This window comes from Ornithodoros turicata, chromosome 4 (genome assembly GCF_037126465.1).
Source record: "Ornithodoros turicata isolate Travis chromosome 4, ASM3712646v1, whole genome shotgun sequence".
Classification (NCBI taxonomy): domain Eukaryota; kingdom Metazoa; phylum Arthropoda; class Arachnida; order Ixodida; family Argasidae; genus Ornithodoros; species Ornithodoros turicata.
Genome location: NC_088204.1, coordinates 33,863,627 through 33,880,306, shown reverse-complemented (window position 1 = coordinate 33,880,306; position 16,680 = coordinate 33,863,627). Strand labels below are relative to the sequence as shown.

The following is a 16,680-nucleotide window of genomic DNA, read 5'->3' as shown; positions in this document are numbered from 1 at the left end:
CCAGTTTTGGTCAAATGCACGTGGTGTTTGACAAACGTCTCACTGGGGAGGTGCGCGACGAACATGGCACCTGAAGTGCCGTTTAAATGATTCATGATCCATTTACGTGAGCGTGTCAGTGAAGGTTAAAGCAGGTATGCAGCCCAAGATACTTTAACATGAAGTGTTAGTAATTGGTGTACCATGTGTAAGAATACACACTTCGATGTCTGCCGACGTGAAGGTGATCCCATTTCGATATGCTAAGCGACAGGAGCCATGTGGAACACGCTGACTCAAGTGCATGAAGGTCAACCTTAAGGAGTGCTTCGTCAGCTGGAGAGAAGATACGCCTATAGAATACGCAATCGTCGCCAAACAAGCGAACTGAAAAACTGAGGTCATTAATGGGTATATTAGAAATAGTAAAGGTCCCAGGACGGAGCCTTGGGAAATCCAAGAACTGACAGGAGGGAGATAGGATGAATAATTTCTAACTTGTGTGAACTGCTTCCGAGATAGTCAATAGCTTGACAGCCACAGCCACAGCTTATCTGGAAGATTTACTTGAATTATTTTGGCGATCGGTCAGTGGTGAGGAACATCATCAAAAGCCTTCTTAAAATCAAGAAACATAACTTCGCTGCTTATACCCTGATCAAGATCATCAGTAAGCGATACAGGTTGAACTGATTTTGGTATTTGGAATGAATTGATCAATCAAATATGGGCGCTTCTCTTTGAAGAGCAACCCGTTTTCTTCCGCGGACCGAGAGTTGAAGCTATCCGAGAACGAAGGGTGGAATAATTCAGGTCCCGTGTTGATACCGTCGAAATTAGCAGGATTGCAAAGTTTGATGAATCTACTGTGCGAAAGTTGACCGAGACGAACTTCTGCTTTCTGAGACCTTCGAAAGTATAGAAGCATCCGATACCAGAACCAAATCTCGTATGTTAGATATTCCAGAGTTGATTCTTGTGGGTGCGTTAACTAGTTGAGCAAGATTGAGTCACGGAACCCGTTCGCCTCAGTACCGGGTCAAAAGCACGGCTGCTGTCCAGTCAATGGAGGCGAGGCACTAAAATCGGCAAGGACGAGAAGTGCACTCCCGGATACAAAGGCGACAGTAGGGTCAAAGGCACTTGGTGCCGCGACGTCATGCCCGCTCCGCTCACCTTCCCTTACTCTCCGCGCAATACCTTAGCCTCATACCTTGCCTCCCTTTTACCATACATAAAACCCAGATGATAATCGAGAGCAAAGAAGCAACAACAACAACTGATGAATGGGGAGTTTCATTGCCCGGGGCAATACCCTACGCCACTGCTGGTGGTGATGCGGGGAATGAAATATTGAGCCCCTTCAGAATAAGGATCGAAGTCATATGATATCCAGAAAGGTCAAGACAGCTTCGAGGGCAGAGCATTGGCGGGCTGGATGTGGCCAGGGACCAAGCAAATTTTTTGAAAGAGTTAAAGAGAGACTGCGGGACAATGTGAAACTATTATAATGACTTAAGTCCTGTACGTTCTTCGGAAATGAGAAATATGGTTCGGCAGTCGGGGACCCATTAGTTGCCAAAAGGGCTGGGAAGCTAAAAATAAAACCGAAACTACTGAAGGTTCTCTCTCCTACCTCCTGTACAGTGCGTGACTTCCCCGGTAGTCTCGAGGGGGCCACCGGCTGTGTTTGGGGCACGCGCTTTCTAACTTCTTCGTGCCACATGGATGACCAGTCATCTCCGGCCTGGATTTTGTTGTAAAATACTCGCCAGGGGTAAAAGCAAAAGCTACAGAAAGCCGTACTCGGGGAATATCAGTAAGGTGGAGCCCAGTGTTGGTGGACTCGTTTTCCGTGGAAGAGCGCTTAATCCTGAAAACGAAATATTCGTTTTCTAATTATCTGCGCCTCTTGTGGGATGAGAAATTGCATTCACTGAAATATCATACGGCACAGATTGTTGTCGCACTGTTACCTCAACACGTTTTTGGTGCGGAGCTTCCCTTTAAGGGATCAGGAGAGTACGGTTCGGGAAGGTTGGTAGTGTGGGAAATGGAGAAGAATGTGCTCTAGATGTTGTACAGCCGCGCAGTGACAGCAATCGGTGGAGTCAACTTGTCTCAAGCCATAACGCCACTGCGCTGTAAAATACACATCGAGGCGCATTCGATAAGCTAATACAGCATCCTGACGAGAGGTATGCCGAGGCATGCGGAAAGCGAGCGAGACCGCGCTGAGGCCGGCAGCGCCGAAAAGCCATCTTCCTGGTCTCGGAGACGGACGCGTATCGCGCTGCTGAGATGAAATCGTCGTTCCGCACTTCAACTCTTCGTGACTCCACTGGGCTACCGCAAATGGAACGCTGACATTCTGTCCCCTGCTATGCTAAGCTCATTTGAGAGCAGATGGCGCAGTATATATCTTTAGTCGTAAAGAGACAGAAGCAGACACACACACACAAAAAAAGCACAGGAAGGAAAATGCATAGCCTTACTGAACGGAGGAGAACAAATGAAGCAGTGAACGTCAAAGACGTTTCAAAATGGCTGGGATACCTGGCATGATACCGCGACAATGATGTAAAAATCAGCAACGCATACAGCACTGTCCAAGTACGTGAGAACTGGTATCTATGGGGTTACTAGGGAGAGGGAAAGCCGGGCAATGATTATTTGAGATAAAATGACTTAGGTAGGAATAACAAAAATAGCACTTTGGTTAATGAAACAGTGATAACGATAGGTTACTAAGTTCAAACGCTTTCAGAACGGACACCAAGACGCCCTATGAAGGATGTATGAATTGCGCTTGGTGTTACAGGTGAAAACAAATAAGATACAAAAATGCGGAGCCACAGAGGATGCAAGATTCCACTTGTCATGTGGAAACGCATTACAGAGCACCGTGTTTCATGTTACTATTGTTTTCCACTGGGCAACTGTAGTAAATAAAAATAGAAGCAAATATAAAAATACTTTCCTAGCCTTGAGGGCTACAAAGCTGTTGAATGTTCAGTGCTCTTTGCCTGTTCACTGTGAACAGGCAATATTGCAAGGTCTGAAAGCCTGGAGTTTGAACTTAGAGAAGCTCCTCTCACATGGGGTCGCACGCACACAGATCGTGAGGAATAACTGTGAGCCTAATGAACGGGAGGGAATTCACCCACTCGATGATGAATTTCCGGAAGACCAATGGTCCCCAATGTTTCGCCTCTTCGAGGTACCGACCGTTCTCGGGTCATCTATCTATTTATTTGTGATGTTGTTGTTGGTCTTAATAATGGTCTGCACGCTGCCGTGGATACCTGCCATATTTACAGCATTATCATACCCTTGTGGATGGCACAGCATTATGTCTAGTCCGTCACATTACAGACACTGCAAATTTTTCAAAGCGGTATAAGCATTTTCCCCTTTCCAGAGTAAAAAATCCAAAAAATACTTCTGCCTCAACTTTGCAGTTCCGTGCTGTCACATATCTGATCACTTCTGACATCCGGTCACAATGAGGTATGTCAGGGGTGCTATCAAACATATGGTTGCTGGCACAGCTGACATTTAAGTCAGACGTAAGTAAGACGGGATCCCGTAATTCTGCACCGACTTAATGTACGTCACGAGCTTTTCTGTCATATGCATCACGAGGGCGCCAATGAACTCGTTCTGGGTTCCAGGGGACAGATAGGCGACTGAGACCTTCACTCCTCCTGTGCTCTGGTTCAGGCTCATTACGTGCTCCTTGAGCACTGGGTCGCATCTCGAAAGTATCTCTAGGAAGATTCCTTTGTTTGGCCACAGTTCATCTTCGCTGTGTCCACGGAATGCTGATTTGAAATAAATTGTGTTATGTCCAGCAAACCGTGCAAGGTTCAATTCATTTTCTCAATTTCCATAGATTTTATGCACGCGCACCGATGGTTTTGTGCAGCATCAGCCTTGTTTCTAGGGTTCTCCACTGTTCCAGGCTCCTAGGATCTGTCACATTCTTCCACATTCGGGTTGACTTTCAACCACGGGTTGACCTTTCAACAGAAACAGTAGAGTCGCTCACATACAGCGGGGCAAACCATCTAGCATCGCAAAATTCTGTGCCAATTCGGCATTACTTTGTAAAACAAGTCAGTGGAGAGCCAAGGAAGCTCTTCCCTTGTTTTTAGGTCTGGCCTTGATGTTGCACTGAGGGTCTTTGTTTGGAATGAAGCAGTCCCCTTTTTCGTGATTTCAATACGGCAACTATCCGTGAGCAGTATGTGCCAGAAAGAGACGTCACGTAAGGTTTCCGAATCTCATTCCTCTGCATACCCACCGGTACTGTCACTGATCTCAATGCAGTCAATCTCAACAGTCTCCCCAGTTATCTGCAGTTCGCGCCCTGCTGCTACATATTGCATGTTTCCGTCACAAGAACCACTTGTAGGTCGAGGAGCTCCAGCTTATTCTTTCTATGTCCCCTCTGCGTGCGATGTGTTTAATCTGCTACCCACGTGGCAAAAGGGCAAGGGTGCAGGCCAGCTGGTACATGGTGAAAAAATTTGGAACCCGAGAAAAGGACAGAGGAGGGACGAACGTGTCGTGTCGTCCCTCCTCTGTCCTTTTCTCGGGTTCCAAATTTTTTCTGCTACCCACGTGCTGGAAATCGCTCCAGCTTGTCCTTGAATTGCCTTCAGTTTTGTGCACCGTGCCTTGCGCTGCTTAGTCCCACTACGTGTACGGCTTGTGCACTTCTACATGCTCCAACATGGGTGAGTACCTTCTAAAAAGGAAATGGGGAATATATTTCCTGTCCGTGCAGTAGAAAGAGTAAATTCTGTCGGAAGCCCGCGACGAACGTATTCATATGCACATGCGTTCCATGTATTAAGCTGTGGCAGGGCCATATAAGCGCCTGCGGAAGTGTGAATCACGAACCTCTACCGTGTTTTCACCATCGACACATCAATGTTTATCCCCACCTCTCTATCGTACTCCCGATAAATCGGCTATTTCGATCCGTCTTACAAGCGTCGTTAGTTGAAGGGACTGGCGCTAGTCGATACGTATGTTGGCGGGATTCAAGTCCCGGATGCTACTTGTGGTGGCAACAGCACCGGTAGCAAGAGTAAGTGATGTTGCAGATTGTGTACCAGTCTCAGCGTCGATCTCGCTTCCTCTGCCATGTTCTGAAGACAGTAGCGTATCTGCCATGACATGAGGGTCAGGGATCGCATCTGCTGTGTCTGGCATTGTCTACGGAAGATATACATGCGTCCTTGGCCCCGACTTCGAACAATGATCGTTATCGTTATATTTAAAGTTCACACGCTCCAAAGGCGCTTAGGTTGGCTCGCGCCAGTGCTCGTGGCAGATCACGGGCCGAAGTGATGCATTTACGTGCATTTAAGGCGTATTATGGGATAACGACAATTTGAAGTGCCTAGGATATTCGAACGCCTTCAATGGCGTACTCAATATGGAACTGCACACAAACGATTCACCCCCGAACAGTCGGATATTTAGACGCTCTGCGCGAGGTGGCGACCGCAGCACGTTAGTTTTTCTTGGGTGCTCCAAACCTTCCTCTGCCTGGTTCTTCCGCCTCTCTTCATGCCCGCTTTTGACCGTTGTGCGCTTCTTGTCGCCCTGTCCATTCTTGATATTGCGTCAGCACACAGTAACGATGTGTCCTCCACGCGGAAATTGCACCCCCAAAGCGTTGCTCCCCGGGCAGCCCTCCCCCCCCCCCCCCGGCCCCCTAGTAACGCCACTGCCCTCACGCCACTGCTCGGCCCTCACAAAACCATCGCGAATTTTTGCGAATTTTTTTTAGCAGTCCTTAATAGTGCAAAAACGACACACCACGAAACATTTCTTCCCAAATCTCAATGTGGCGGGTGCTACACACGAGCAAAGTTCGCAGCGCTGGCGAAAAACGTGCCTTGCCTGAACGGCAGCTGCGGCTCATAGAAAACACCTAGAACTGCGCTGTTTTCTTTTGCGTATAAAGGAAACCATGCTTTACACAGCGTTCAAATCCCAGTTGTGGTGCTGTAATCGGTGCTGGTATACAAAGGCCGGAAATTTTGCAATTTTCCTTCTACTTCGCGGTTTTTTGGTGGAATATCAAACCATTAAATTTTAATGAATATTTTTCCCTGACAAAGCCTCGTGGAATACTTCAACAGGAAAAATCGCAAGACACGTAATTATTCTAGTCTTTGCATTAAAAAAAGAGGAAGTATGCGATTTTTCCAAAATTTGCTACAATCGAGCGTAAAAGACGCAATGAAGAGACCTGAAACGCCTGAAACTAACGCAGTTTTATAGAACGAGCCTTCATCTACAGCATAATCTCAACATAATACAAAAAATCTCGAGGGTGTTTTTTTTTGTATAGGGGAGAAAATAATTTTTTGTGCCACACTGACCCACGTTGCATGTATACGATGGGGTGCTATATTTGTTTCTTGGGCTCCCGTTTTCATTCCTCGTATTTCCGTTTCTCTTTTTTTTTTGGTTGGTTTTCAATATGACAACTACCCGGACCAAAGGAACATTGCTCCAGTTGAGCGCTGTGGAGTTTCAATTCACCAGTATGAATATTATAGACGCGTAGATGCAGGTTCAGTTGATGAAAGTTTCCTTTAACTGTCACATTTAAGTGCTGAACAATTCAGCAAAAATATTAACCACAAAAAGTCAAACAAATTATAACGCTAGAGGAAAAGACGAACGTGCAAAAAAGTAATTTATATGGCAGTACTGGAAACAACAGGATCTCGTGGTGGCGGTTCATCGTCCATGCTGTCCTAGGTTCCAGCTAGGCTCACAGCTATATAAAGCCTTGCACCACTCGCGCATGGAAGCGTATACCCGCGGACATCTGCAAGAAACTTCTGGGTTCGGATGAAATATGGACGCTTGTTGTGATCTGCGGATCGGACGTAGATGGCGCCGGATCAGGAGCGGGTCAGACACGGATAAACCGCGAGATTGCACCATCAGTTTGCTTTACACTATGTACAGAAGATAGAGTACAAGGTGTACGAAAGCTGCTCGCGCATCTGAGAGAGATCTCTGGCTCTGGCGTCTCGAGTCGAGGTGCGCGTTCGGCACCGATCTTGCGTTTCACTTGCAATAAACTCTACTTATCCCGTGCTGTGCTTGTTGCCATATAATCTTTCGTGGAATCTAAATCTGTACTTGCTGTCGTGTATCCTTTGGTAGCATCATGGACGCTCAGGACCTGTCCTCGCTACAAAAGCTATGCCGCTCCGGGGTTTTCACTGTTTGGTTTGGTTTCACTTCAGATTGGTGACAGCTTTTATTGTTGGCCCTTTTTCTTTTTTTGCTGTTTTGTGCTGACGGGAAATAACGTTTATTTCCTGGAAGATTCGCCTGATATATCGAGCATACACAGTAAGTTTTTTTACGCCCTTCCCGGTGTGAAAATGGTGTACTATGAGGACACGCCCGAATTACACTTATACTACACTCAACTAAGCACCCGTGTTGGTGTAAAAGGGGTGTAATGTACCAATACACCCCGATCACACTTATGTTACACACCATGCTAAATTTTGGAATGCTCATGTCAGTGCAACAGGGGTGTATGCCGCACAATGCTCAAAGCACCTGTAGTTTTCTTTTTCATTGTGATAATCTTTGCAATATATATATACTATAACTTCTTATGTGTGTGTATGGATAACTTGGTACATACAGATGGATGCGAGAAGATGTAGACCATAAGTAACGGAGAGACTTGGGAAGCCGTATAAGGATTAACAACAATTGCTACTTTTATTGCATTAACAAAATTAAATGGGAATTATGGGAATTACTAGAAACAGATATACAGTCTTATTGCCAACTGTAGGACATCTGTAGTCAAAAATAGGGGTCACCGTTTTGGCAGTCAGCGCTGCCTTCAGCAGGACTAAACTTGAAAATTGGTGACAGGGGCTTGACCCCCTGGCTGGAAGGTTTACTGCACTGTTAAAAAAGACCGTAAATTTACGGAACGCTGCCCACGGAACCAGAGCTTCTGTTTTTCATTGCTGCTCCAATTCCGGAGCGGCACATGAACCGTTGCTATCCCGTCGTCTTTTCCATGAATGAGTAAAGCAATATCACTGAAAATGAAATATTTTGTTCAGACTACGTCACGATTATACTAGCAGAAATATGGAAGACGATACATGTCTTCAGCGAATCACATATTTACCGTTTTTAAACGATCCAACAGTGATATCGCAATATTCGGGCCTAACTTTTTGCTCGGATGAATGTGGCAGGCTCAAGGACGCCGGCGTCTCGCCGTCAGCGAGTGCGCATCGCGGAGCAATACAGCATTGTCACCGGAGCCGCTAACTGGAAGCCCGCGAAATTCCTTCCTCGTAGACGCATGAGATGCTCCGTGAAGTTTTACGTGTTTGGAAGTGCATCTAGTGTTTGGTCTTTGGCCGACTGTACCCCCGCAAAGCAAAGGTGAGTTCAAAACCTGTTTCGTTGTTCCACCACTATACCAAGTCAAATACGAGCACCACTTGTAAGCATGGTTGCAAAAATTGTGTCGTTGCATACGCGTCTCATCAACGGTGTGCAACAGCAGGAAATCAGTGTCTGTGTGTGTCACTGTGTGTAGATCATGAGTAGAAACGTAAAGAGTTGCCTAACGTTCAGTCGTGCAGGGGGAGGATACTGAAATAATTGCTGTTTTGCTGTGATCTCGCACAAAAAATTGATAAATGTTGTGACTCTATTTCCCCCCCTTGGAGCTGGAGTAAACGGAATTCCTCTGTTGTGGAATGTTCACCTGAAAGTGTCCCAATCTCCAAAGTGGATATCATTCCGATATGGCCTGTTATACTTTCCATTGAAATCTGTTGCATTTGCACTAGAGGAAGGCCTCCTGTTTGCAAAATTCCGATCCTCTACAGTTTGCAATTTATCAAAGAGGTCACATTTCACAGTCTTTCCAAACAAATGTACCTTTCACTAGTCTTAGCGGCGTCAAAATTTTCACCAGTAACGGTTTCATGCTCGCACAGCTGAAGGCTGCTTATAAATGGATCCCTTTTTTGCACTCTCTTGGTAGGTGATATACGGGTGCACTTTGTTGCTGCAGAAATTTTATTCTCGTCGAGCTCTTTTCGACCATCTGCTATCACATGAAGATTTTGCAAGTGGTGTTCCTTGTACCATAGACGGACGTAATGCTGCTTCCAAGAACTATAGAACCAATTCCTCCATGAGTCATCCTGACGAAACGCCAACACATTCAACACAAAAAGTATTGTCTTGAAAGTTTTGTTCTGTGGCTTCTTGCAGTCAACCGTGTGGACAGTGAAGAATTGCACGCTGAAAACATCACGTCATCACAGATGCATGGTGCACTGTGAGTTGACAGTCCCTTCTTGTGTGCTTCGACAATCACCATTCTTGGGACTCAACATACAACAGGACACTATCTTGTGGTTCCAGAGACGAGTACAACCTGCGCTATGGGAAACCGGTACACATCTTTGTGGAAACTGGCCCTGAGGTGATGCCAATTTTTCTTTTTCGCATAACACCATCAAGCTTTCTACCAGACCTCAGGCTATACCATCTTGAATCTCAGAGACAAGTGTATATTATTGTGTGCGACCCTCAGAGTTAATGGACAGTCATCCATATTCAGCTTATGAAGTAATAAACTCTGTTGTTGTCTCCCTCAGGATATCGCTGCTCAGCCATGATTATGGAGGTATATATAGTCTGTTTAACCAAATTTTTGCAAAATATATACGCTAGTTCTGGTTTTGCTTAATAACTTCGTTTTCTGACACAGAAAGTTCCATATGAGAGGTACATATCTTTCCCTGTGCATGCTACAGTTGTTGCTATATGTGTGTGGTTTTCAGAGCTTGCTCAATGCTGCTTCTTTTTCTCTTTCTTTCTTGTTTACTAGACGTTTCTGATGATCAGGAGTAGAGATCACTAAAGGAAAAACTTTGTGCCAGTAACATGTCTTGAGGAGCTAATCAGACTTGCTGTGGGTCATGGAATTTGTCAAGAGGGCAACATACAGGTATGCCACTTTTGTTATAACGTTTATAACGCTCGCATGAGCTTCAATTGCATTGTTGTTCTAAAAATCTTTGTAACACGAGTTATTTCTTTCTAGGTGTATTTAATGGATGAGTTATCACTTCGCTCTATGGTTGCTGGTGCTGAGAAATGCCTCGATGACATTTTCATTGTTAAAAATTGACTATGAAAACAAGGTATAGTGCATACATCTCCAGATGCCACTTTGCCCTCTTGCTTGGGGCTTTAAGTGCCATTTTTTGTTTTGCTTTCCTGTTTAGATCAGTCAACATGTGTGAGTCCACCTTCACCAATCCCACAAATGCCTCTGCTCTCACGAATTTATTACCCTTGGGAGAGCCTCAGCAAGACAGTACTTGATGCATTGGAAGCAGACAAAGTTCTGCTTCCCTCTCAACGACAGGAAGTGGCACACATGGCAGCGTCATGGCCCTGCATATCCATTGAAGGTGGGAGGCACTCCTGATATTTATTCACAGGTATATTTGCTGTTTGCATGGCTTACCTGGATAGAGTACAGCAGATATCAAAAAAATGTTGTGACAGAGCATATCACATACTGGTAAAATATAGCATTTTGAAACTCACGTGATGTAGTAGAGTAACAAAAAACTGGTTTGGAAGTTTAGATGGTGCTGTAGCTTAGATTATCTGCGGGCCTGTCTTGCAAGAGCCCTCCTTATATTATACTACATATTTACTCGGCTGGTACGATACCTACTGCAGTAAATACAGCAGGCGATGTAACACATACGTATAGCAGAGGCCATATCAACTGCTAACCTTTCAGAGACATTCATATGCTTCACATATGGTGGTGTCTCTGCCATGCTGAACTATGCTCATAAGCACGGATGAAAAAAAATTCTATCTATGTGCTCAGAAATTTGTTGTGCCACTTGCAGTGGTGGACGTGTAGTGTTCTTCCTAAACTTATTTGGAATAGTTGGTAGATAAATGGAGTGATTGTCCTGATCATTACGCCATGTGAAACTAAGAATATTTCATGCAATTATTTTGAATACTCATAAGGAAATTTTATAAACTGGTTGTGATCTTAGGCACCCGGTTGGTATCATTGAGAACGAAGGGAGCCAGCAGGCATAAAAAAATCAAGAGGGCTACATACATAAATGCGTGAGGCAATGAGGGCCGCAGATGAATATAGCAAGAAGTGGGAACATGTAAATAGTAAATGCTTCCTACGAGCATATTACATTTCTTTATTCATCAAATAATTTAATTTGTTGTGGAAGTATTATGACTAAGGAGGCTCAGTAATACTTTCTTTTCTTTTCAGCTCATGTGATACATAGCGGTCAAATGTTCCGCCACCAAAGTCATGCACAAGTTATTTGTAGTCTTTTCAGTAATTTCCAAAATAAAGGGTTATTATTGAAAAGCTATCCTCTCTGGACACACAAAACATGAGAATTGAACAATTAACAATGAAACAAAATCTCTGGACATCTCGCATTGATCATAAGGACTGTAAAGGAAAACAACAGGAAACCAGCTAGCATCATGGTCGACAGCATTTATCCCTGTTTTAAAGCGGAATCATCGTTTAATTACTGCACAGGGCCCCGTCATTATAATTAGTGAATTGCTGCCGTAGTGAAGAGGCACATCACGAGTACAGTTTCCTATACTTACTGATATATAGCAGTACCTTGCCCAAACGGCACTTCAGCCGTGATGATGTACTATTTACTGAGTGGTAGCTGTTGGCAGTTCGCAACAGACTCAACACCGTTTTTCTCAGTTACGGGTGCATTCCTGTACATTCGCCGTCTACCATCAGAGCCGTAACGGAAGACTACGAGGACTTGGCTGGCATCAACGGATAGCAGCATTCGGTCCCGTTTCGAAACGGAATATTTTCTTACAGTGTGGCGCGGGTGACATTGAAACTAAAATACATATGTGTATGTAAGTAAAGGGCTAACTATTGTGAGTGATTGTGAAATTAATATAAGAAAAGAAAAAGTAGAAGGAAACAAAGATTATGAACAGTTAGGAACAAACAAGGGAAGTTCGACAGCAGCAGCCTTCAACTGGGCTTGCAAATGTCGAAGGCAGGCTACTGTTGAAGTGTCGACTTGGTTAAAGCGGAAGCACTTGGCTTAGCTAGCAAAGCCTTTCTAAGCTCTTGGAGTGCACAGCTAGCTAAACTCTAAGAGACCAGTTCCCGTGGCATAGGGGTTAAGATCATCGCTTTCCACGCCGGTGGCACGGGTTCGAATCCTGTCACCGTCCGGGTTTTCCGAAAACTTACCCAACGAATGTCAGTTCCCCCGCAAGTCGGCCCAGGACGCACACTAACCCCCCTGTTCCCCACTCCTTCCTGCTGTCCACGCCTGTACGCCACTCGTGGCCACAGTTGCTTCGCGGCGCTAATACGGGAATAAAAAAGCTCTAAGAGTCTAGATAGTTAAGATGTTCACACTTGCAAATGCAAGCTGCAGTGGAACTAGTGTTCCGTGAATTTCGGGAGCAATCATTTTTTCGTTTTTGGGTTCAATACACCCAATAAACACCCGTCTTTTGGGTGTAACATGTGACACCCCTGTTACACCCATTATTGAGGTGTAGCATTTACACCCATAAGGATGTGAGTTATCTAACACTCATTTTACACTCATAGGGGCGTAAATAAATTTACTGTGTAGAACTGAACTATTGCTGCGTGCCGTGGGAGACGCGGATTTTCTCGATAGGATCCGGATGTGAAAAAGCTCATCCGCGCAGGGCTTTAGCTCACACGACAAAAAGTATTACTTAGACCTGCCCATCACCGCTAATCCCCAATCTCCGTGGCCGGCACCGTGCACACCGGAAACAATGCCATAAACTTAACCACCCAGGATTGCAATTCGCGTGTTATTCTACAGAAGCAAAGGCTATGCTAACCTTGCAGAAGTCTGTGCCACAGCATATTGCTTGCTCATTAAAACCCAACCAGACCAGAGAAAAATTGACAATAAAAAGAATTAAAACAGGAGCCCATGAAACAAATATAGCACCCCACTGGACACATGCAACGTGGGTCACCGCGGTCGTAATACCCTCTACTACAAAAAAATTATTTTGTCCTGTATACGAAAAAACACAGTCGAGATTTTTTAATATGTTGTAGAGGAAGTCTCGTTCTATAAAACTGCCTTAGCTTCATGCGTCTCTTCCGACCTCTTCATCGCGTGTTTTGCGCTCGATTGTAGCGATTTTTGGAAAAATCTCATACTTCCTCTTTTTTTCCTGCAATGACTATAAAAGTTAGGTGTCTGCCGATTTTTCCTGTTTCCAGTATTCCTTGGGGCCTTGGCAGGAAGAAACATTCATTAAAATTTAATGGTTTGATTTTCCACAAAAAAGCGCAAAGTAGGAGGAAAATTGCGAAACTTCCGGCCTTTGTATACCTGCACCGATTACAGCACGACAACCGGGATTTGGACGCTGTGTAGAGCATAGAAAACCGCGCAGTTCTAGGTGCTTTCTATGAGCCGCAGTTGCGGTTCAGGCCAGGCACGGTTTTCGCCAGCGCTGCGAACTTTGCTCGTGTGTAGCACCCGGCACATTGAGATGTGGGAAGAAATGTTTCGTGGTGTGTCGTTTTGCATTATTAGGGACTGCTAGAAAAAGTTTCGTAAAAATTTGGGATCGTTTTGTGGGGTCCGCTGGATCATTTCGCGTGCAATCGCCCACAACTCAGTTGAATACAAATGAAACATACGGACTAATGCACTTTCAAGCTATTCTGCAGTCTGCATGCTCTATTCTGCATTCTTTTATAGATCTCCAAGCCAAGCAAATGGGAGTAAAGACAAGAAACTGTACCATATAGGTGCCGAACACTTTCATCTTCAGTTTGCAGTCCCCAGTCGCAAAAAGTGCATTCATCTGAAAGTGTAACGGTGCTTGTGAATAAAAAAAAAAAGATACGCTGGACATTGGTCATCCTCCTGAAAATAATACTGCGTACTATAGCTTTCTTGCATCCGTAAATGGCAGAGTGAAATCCCGTGAGCGAAACAACAGTGCTAGTAGTTGCGCGCGGCAGCAGTAATTCGGGCACTCAACATCTTGAACTTTCCGGCAAACCAGCAGTGAACCACCTTCCAGCAGGCAAGTCGCACCGGATCCTACACCCAACAATACTGCACTGCTTTTCACACTGGCGCTTCTAATGTTTCCGAAGTTCTATTTTTCAAGATGAAGTCCCTATACTGCCAATGCGATGTCCGAAGTTCGAAGTTCCCAGCTTGGGAACCTGATATCTTTCTCCGGACGAACACAAGCACCTTGGACAAGACTTTCTTCGAACTTCGCTCATCGCTCATCAATCAGGATATCATGGACAAAAACCTGTAACGAAATTTCTCTCGATAAGTATTTCATTCTGCCATGGGAAATTCTAGGTTGAGAAGGAATGCCACACCACGGACGTTTATGGCCGTACAATTGATATGAGTTCCGTGAGCTTCGAAAAACGCTCCGTTCCAACAATCGGAACGCGATCGTACCAGCAATCGTCGGGAGAGGGTGTTGCTCAACATCACACGTCAGAGTCATTTCATTGTTGCTTAATTTAACGTGCTTTTTTTTTTTTTCATCATGGCTACAATATGTGGTCCCATTCGAAAGACATGATCGGTGTATGGTCCCACACAGCCCACCAAGGTCTGCACTATCCCAAGATTATTTCCGTTATTCAACTATAATGATTGCATAAGAAATAGAAAAACGGTTGCCGAAAAGCATAAACCACCACGCATGAAAGCTGATCGTAGCAGTGAAGCATTTTAATCCCAAAGACACAACACCATCAATGGGTAAATACGAGGACCTCAGCGAGGCATGTTCGTTCCATCCGAGAGCCAGGCGGTTAACTGAATAATGACGCTTTGTTCCTCCTGAATAAGGCAACGCAATTGTCCTCCTTGCGGTTACTAATTTAATTGAGAAATTATTAAGAATCATGCCAGCGCTACTTCCATTCAGATCAAGCACTATCGTCATAGTCACAAATGTTTCCTGTCAAAAAGAGATACCAAACTACATACATTATATGACAGAACAGGTCTGGGCGTGTCAGGATATAGCTCAACCAGCGCTATCACGCGCGGAAAATCACGTGTTTACCAGGCAACAAGGGAAAGCAAGCACATAGAAACACTTGAACAAAGTGGGAAAACACACTCTCCAGGATCAAATTATTTCTAAACCCACACATTGAACTTAAACACGAAAAGCACTCCTCATTGTAAATCCGTCCAGGAAAACGCACACCATCGACCAGTGAGAACTAAACCTCCCATTTTGTGAGGCTACACTTTTTTTTCCACAAATGGTGAACACAATGCCACAGACACCTGAAACAGAGCCACTGCATGACGTCATCACGTCAGTGTAGAGTGGGGCTAGGCATCGGCAGAGACGAACCCTCGTATTATTTATTGAATCGCAAGATTATTTCCTTTATCCTATTCTTAATGGTATTCACTCTGACATTAAGAGGACATACCACCCCCTGTTTTCTTTGTGAACTTTGCATAGGTTTTGTGGCTGAACTACGAGACAGATCGGATTGCGGAAACTTTCATTGGAAAGGGGACGTCAAGATCTCTTAACTCTGGGAACTGAAATATCGCTCTAGCGTTGTAATTTTTTTTTACGGACCCCTGAAGGTGGGAACCCCTCTGTTTTCTATGTGAACTTTGCATAGGTTTTGTGGCTGAACTACGAGACAGATCGGAATGCGGAAACTTTCATCGGAAAGGTGACGCCAAGATCTCTTAACTCTGGGAACTGAAATATCGCTCTAGCGTTGTAATTTTTTAAACAAAGAAAAAGAAAAGAATTTTTTTGCTACCCAGCTTCAAAAAATCCAAATAAATAAATGAAAGCAAATAAAAACAATCCGCTTCTGAGGTTAACCGGGGACATGTTTCAGGATTCAAATGACGCGTTTTTTGTGTGTTCTTAGCATTCTGTTTTTCCGAAAAAGAAGTAAAAGTGAGATACAGGCATGCATCCAAGGCGTTTACCACTGATTCCGGAAGATGGCGCCGTTCGCTCGCAGCGCCCGAACGTAGTCCGCTTGTAAACATCCGCGTATTGCGCAGCAGCTGATCGGCGTCCGTGGTTTCGGTTCGTCCTGAAGTCACCAATTCGTGGCGAAGTTACGCGTTTTTTTCACTTTCTTGTCCTGTTCATTTGCTCTCTGTCCTTCTGTGTTTTCTGCGTGTTCATCATATTTACCCATTATGGCTCGAAGTCACGTCTACGGACAACGGAAACGTGAGAAGAAGGACTTTGCGAATTTATGTGGTAGAGGCAGGCATGTGACGGAACCTGCGGATTTGAGAGATTTTGGTAATGCAGGATGCTCCAGCCGTGCTGTTCCGAGTGATCGTTGCACTTCGACGACTCCACATCGCGCAGATACCGTTGTAGGCTCAACCTTTGGTGGTAGTGTTGTTCCTCAAACTGTAAGTGATGCCGGTCGGAATGCTTGTTTCGCTTCGAGCACAAGCGAAATTAGTCCTTCAAATTCGTCATTTGCTAATTCAGCTGAGGTAGAAAATGTAGTCCCCTGCAGTTCAGGTTGTGACGAGCTTGCCGGTTCCA

At 44.8% G+C, this 16,680-nt stretch overlaps 1 protein-coding gene across 1 annotated transcript in view; it reads right to left on the bottom strand.

The window, feature by feature from the left end:
* LOC135392964 (uncharacterized) overlaps window positions 1-16,680 on the bottom strand; it is a 326,884-nt gene that overhangs the window by 269,049 nt on the left and 41,155 nt on the right. Inside the window, exon 6 of the mRNA XM_064623590.1 lies at window positions 13,888-13,950. Within this exon, the coding sequence (XP_064479660.1) occupies window positions 13,888-13,950 (63 nt within the window). The remainder of the gene's footprint in view (window positions 1-13,887; window positions 13,951-16,680) is intronic.